We start from the raw sequence: 4,406 nt of genomic DNA, 5'->3' as shown, positions 1-4,406 counted from the left end.
ATGATCTAAGTGGTAATCGAAGAGACAATGCTACCATAGCAGAAAATGTTGAAACCTCGGACAGAAGAAGTACGCCAAGACAGAATGAGTTAGCCCTATGTTTGGAGCATAAAATTTTGGAGCTGCAGAGTGAGCTTCAGCAGGTCCCAAATCTGGCAAACCTTTCCCTTAATCTAAATGCCCCTACATCAACCAACAAAACACAACCACTCAGAACCAAGCACCACCGCAAAACACCCAAACCAAAATCCACTACCCATAGCTCCACAAAATCCTTCCGCCACGCACCAGTATCACAATCCCACACCTCCTCAAAATCTTAACCCACCACCAGTGCAAATCCCTCAATAACAATACCATTACCCGACCCAATATCCGCAAACCACCACTTATCACACTCCTCAAAAAGCACCACAACTTACCCCTGATCCCCCTCAAACTTCAATCAATGATCACCCATATACCCAAGTCCTAGGAACTCATCAAGGCAACCCGATATACGTGGAAACCTTACCCCATACCCCACAACAAACCATATACATACCTGAGGTGACCGAGAAGGACTTGCTCATTCGAAACATGGTAGAAGAACTCAAGAAACTGACAGGGAGAGTCCAAGGTATTGAAGGTAGGAAGGGTGTTGAAGGTTTAAAATACGAAGATTTGTTAATCCATCCAGATGTAGAACTGCCAGAGGGTTATTAACCCCCCCCCCCCAAGTTTGAGATATTTGGTGGCACTGGTGATCCAAAGATGAATCTGAGAACCTACTGCGACAAGCTTATAGGAGTGGGTAAGAATGAATAAATCTGCATGAAACTATTCATGCGAAGTCTTACAAGAGACGCATTATCTTGGTATATCAGTCAGAATCCGAAGAAGTGGGCAAATTGGGTGAGCATGGCATCAGATTTCATGGACAGATTCAGATTCAATACAGAGAACACGCCAGACATTTTCTATATTCAGAACCTCAAGAAGAAATCAACAGAAACCTTCCGCCAGTATACTACTCGTTGGAGATCAGAGGCCGCCAAGGTGAGACCACCACTTGAAGAAGAACAAATGAACAAGTTCTTTGTCAGAGCTCAGGATTCGCAGTATTACGAAATGTTGATGGTTATCAAAAATCACAACTTCTCAGACATCATCAAGTTAGGAGAAAGGATAGAAGAAGGAATCAAGAGTGGGATGGTGACCAATTTCGAGGTGCTTCAAGCCACAAACATAGCCTTGCAATTAGGAGGCATCTTGAAGAAGAAAGAAGTGGGTGCCGTGATGGTAGCCTAGGGCCCTAAGTCTCCCCTTACATACGAAACACCTCTACCCACATATCAACCATCACCTCCAAAATACCAATACCCTGCCACCACCTACCATGCCTATAACACCCAACCTGCATATTACCATTCACCTCTGGCTAGCCGCCAAAAGTACCCAAAACCACAATCAAACTTTGACCGCAGAGCTCCCAGACAATATACCCTAATCATTGAACCCATAGCTCAACTGTATAAGAGACTAAAGGTTGCTGGTTATGTCACCCCTATTCCTACTATTGCAGTTGAGAATCCTTCCCTATGGGTTAACCCCAACAAAACTTGTGACTATCACTCAGGCATGAAGGGTCATACCATTGAGGAATGTCCATGTTAAAGGACAAGATTCAGACACGCATCGACACCAAGGTTATAAAGGCAAAGGAAGCCATACCAAATGTCCGTAATAACCCTCTCCCGAATCATAGGGGCGAGGTGAATGTGATAGAAACTGATGAGGAATGGGATCAGGAGGGATCTATTGGACTTATTCAAGAGGGGGATGCTCCTAAAACATCACTTGTCACCCTCTATCCGATTATGGTGCAAACCCAGGCACCGTTTAAGGGTGAGGTAGCCACGCCTTTCACTGTGATAGTAGCTCCTACATCATATTATAAGTCTGATGCCATCCCAAGGGATTATGCTGTGGAGGCAAGAAGAAAAGTAAAAGCCAAGATGGAAGAGATAGGTGTTGCGCAAGGTGTGACTAGAACCGACAGAGTTTACACACTTGAGAATCTTGGAGGAACAAGCAAAGAAACTGCATCTAAGCCACCAGTCATTAAGATAGGCGCTGACGATCTTTGGAGGAAGGTACATGCGAGGGAGTACTCTGTTGTTGATCACCTGAACAAGACCCCCACCCAAATATCCATCTTATCGCTATTGCAAAATTCATATGCGCACAAGAATGCCCTGATGAAAGTGTTAAGTGAAGCTTATATACCTATTGGTATCACCAGTGTGGAGATGGCTAACATGGTTGGACAGGTACTGGAGAGTCACAAAATTACTTTCCATGAAGATGAGTTACCACCAGAAGGGTTGAGTCACAACAAAGCGTTGCACATCACTGTGCAATTTGTAGATAAGTTCATTGCCAGGGTCCTGATAGATGGGGGTTTGAGCCTGAACATATGCCCGTTAACCACTCTGAAAAGACTGGGCAAAGGCTTGCACGAGATACGTATGGGAAGCATGAATGTGAAAGCGTTCGATGGATCTTAGAGAGCCACTATCGGAGTAATCAACCTTGATCTACAGATGGGCCCAATCTGGTTTGATGTTAAATTCCAAGTGCTAGAAATATCCGCCACCTACAACTTGTTGTTGGGATGACCATGGATACATGCAGCTGGGATCACCTTCCCCAGATCACGCATGTCTAGTAACAAGTAAGCCTTTGCCAGCTTCCTTCCTTCATCATCGTCCTTGCCTTGACAATCCCAAAGCCTTTTTCTCATCTTCCCCTATAGTTCCATCAATCCTTGCTCTAGATATTCTAACCTCTCTGTCGACTTATTAGCAATATCTTTCCATTCTCTGATCGCCTCCATGTTCACTTTATGTTGCTCTAGATGCTTGGCTTCGAATTCGAACACCCTTTTGCTTAGCCTCTTATACTTCATCTGTGCCTCAACCACCTCATCTATGATTTTGTCTTTTAGATTGACATCCCGGGCTATGTCGTCCTCCACCCACAAGAGATAGTAGTACATATGACCGGCGTGATACCTGTCTGGTTCAATAGTCTCTCCTTCCACGATGATCTTTTGGTTTCTCATGTGTTGCCCTTCGAACTTAAATGGGATGACATCCCCTTTGAAATCTGCCTTATTCTGAACCATGTTGGAAACCCGAGGTATGGCTTGTTTCCTTCCAGCTTGCCTCATTACCCTTATAGGAGCGTAAGGGTAGATGCCTCGCAACCCGATCAATACTAAATGAGTAGTTCCTTTGGATCTAATAATGAACCCACTAATAGGAAACTATTCAAACATCCAATGCACTTGCTCATCTGTCAGATTGCCGAAGAAACGCACCTATCTTACAGCATTTCCAGGATTTGCAAAAATGTCTGGAATGAAAGTCATTTTCTTTGGAAGATGACTGGCTATGTATTCATTCACTAGCCTTCGCAGGAGCTCCTAGCGATACTCACCCCTCTGAAATTGTTCTAGCAGCCAAACTTGTAGCAAGAGATTACAACCCTCAAAGTGTCTGAACCCATGCTTGTACCGATCCAGAGCACGGTACATCTCAACTAAGATCATTGGGATAATAGTGTACTTTTACCCCTCGATACCCTCTATTAAGGCCCTGGAGACCATGGCTAAGCGAGTATGACTTCTTCCCCCTTGCATCGGAAAGATCAACAAACCCAAGAAATGGACTATGAAATCATAAACTCGGCGGTGCACCCATCCCAAAGAGGTAATGGCTAGCTCCTCATGATGATGTGGATATGATTTTGCTATGGACATAAAGCTCATAGAGAAATTCAAAGGGGATGTATGATTTCTTTAGACAAACCAGTTCATCATTCTTCTTAAAACCCAACATTTTCAGAAAAACCCTTGGAGTGCGATTCTCTAGCACCAATAGTCCTGGACTATCCCATGGTAACTTAGCGAAACCCCATATTTCTTCCAGGAGAGGAGTCATTTCTATATTGCCGAATCGAAAAACAACTCTCTTCTCATCCCAGAATATGGTAGCAACCTCGATCAGTTCTCTGTTTAGTTGAATGTTTAGCAAAGATGGCAAATTACCCAATATCATTCTCACATGATTTCTGTCACAAGGCGTAAGGTCATTCCACCAATCAATTTAGTAGAGGGGGGATATTCTGGACCATACCGAACCTAGGGATTTCGTGCTTCATTTTCTGCAAACAAATAAAAGTTAGCCCTTTCGCCCTCCAGATTCGACTATTTACGCAATAATGATCCGCATGTTGACACGTTTTTTTCCAAGTAATGCATATAGTATGATGGTGTCCTTTGGTATTATGGAAATCCTATTGGACTTTGTTCAAGGTTCATCTAAATGGGTTTCTATGTCAATGACGGCTCAATATGTACT

General features: G+C 43.7%; 1 protein-coding gene across 1 annotated transcript; it reads left to right on the top strand.

Annotated features, from left to right (window-relative positions):
* The first annotated feature begins 825 nt into the window (after positions 1-825).
* Positions 826-1,290, top strand: LOC138909273 (uncharacterized). Its single transcript, XM_070200457.1, has one exon. The coding sequence runs from the start codon at positions 826-828 to the stop codon at positions 1,288-1,290; it is 465 nt and encodes a 154-aa protein (XP_070056558.1).
* The last annotated feature ends 3,116 nt before the right edge of the window (positions 1,291-4,406 follow it).

Source organism: Nicotiana tomentosiformis, chromosome 4, assembly GCF_000390325.3.
Source record: "Nicotiana tomentosiformis chromosome 4, ASM39032v3, whole genome shotgun sequence".
In the NCBI taxonomy this organism is placed as follows: Eukaryota; Viridiplantae; Streptophyta; class Magnoliopsida; order Solanales; family Solanaceae; genus Nicotiana; species Nicotiana tomentosiformis.
The sequence above is the reverse complement of the archived record's forward strand: the minus strand, read 5'-3'. Positions and strand labels throughout refer to the sequence as shown.

What these genes read in the sequence shown, in the direction of transcription:
- LOC138909273 (XM_070200457.1), top strand. Translation starts at nt 826, where the DNA reads ATGCGAAGTCTTACAAGAGACGCATTATCTTGGTATATCAGTCAGAAT.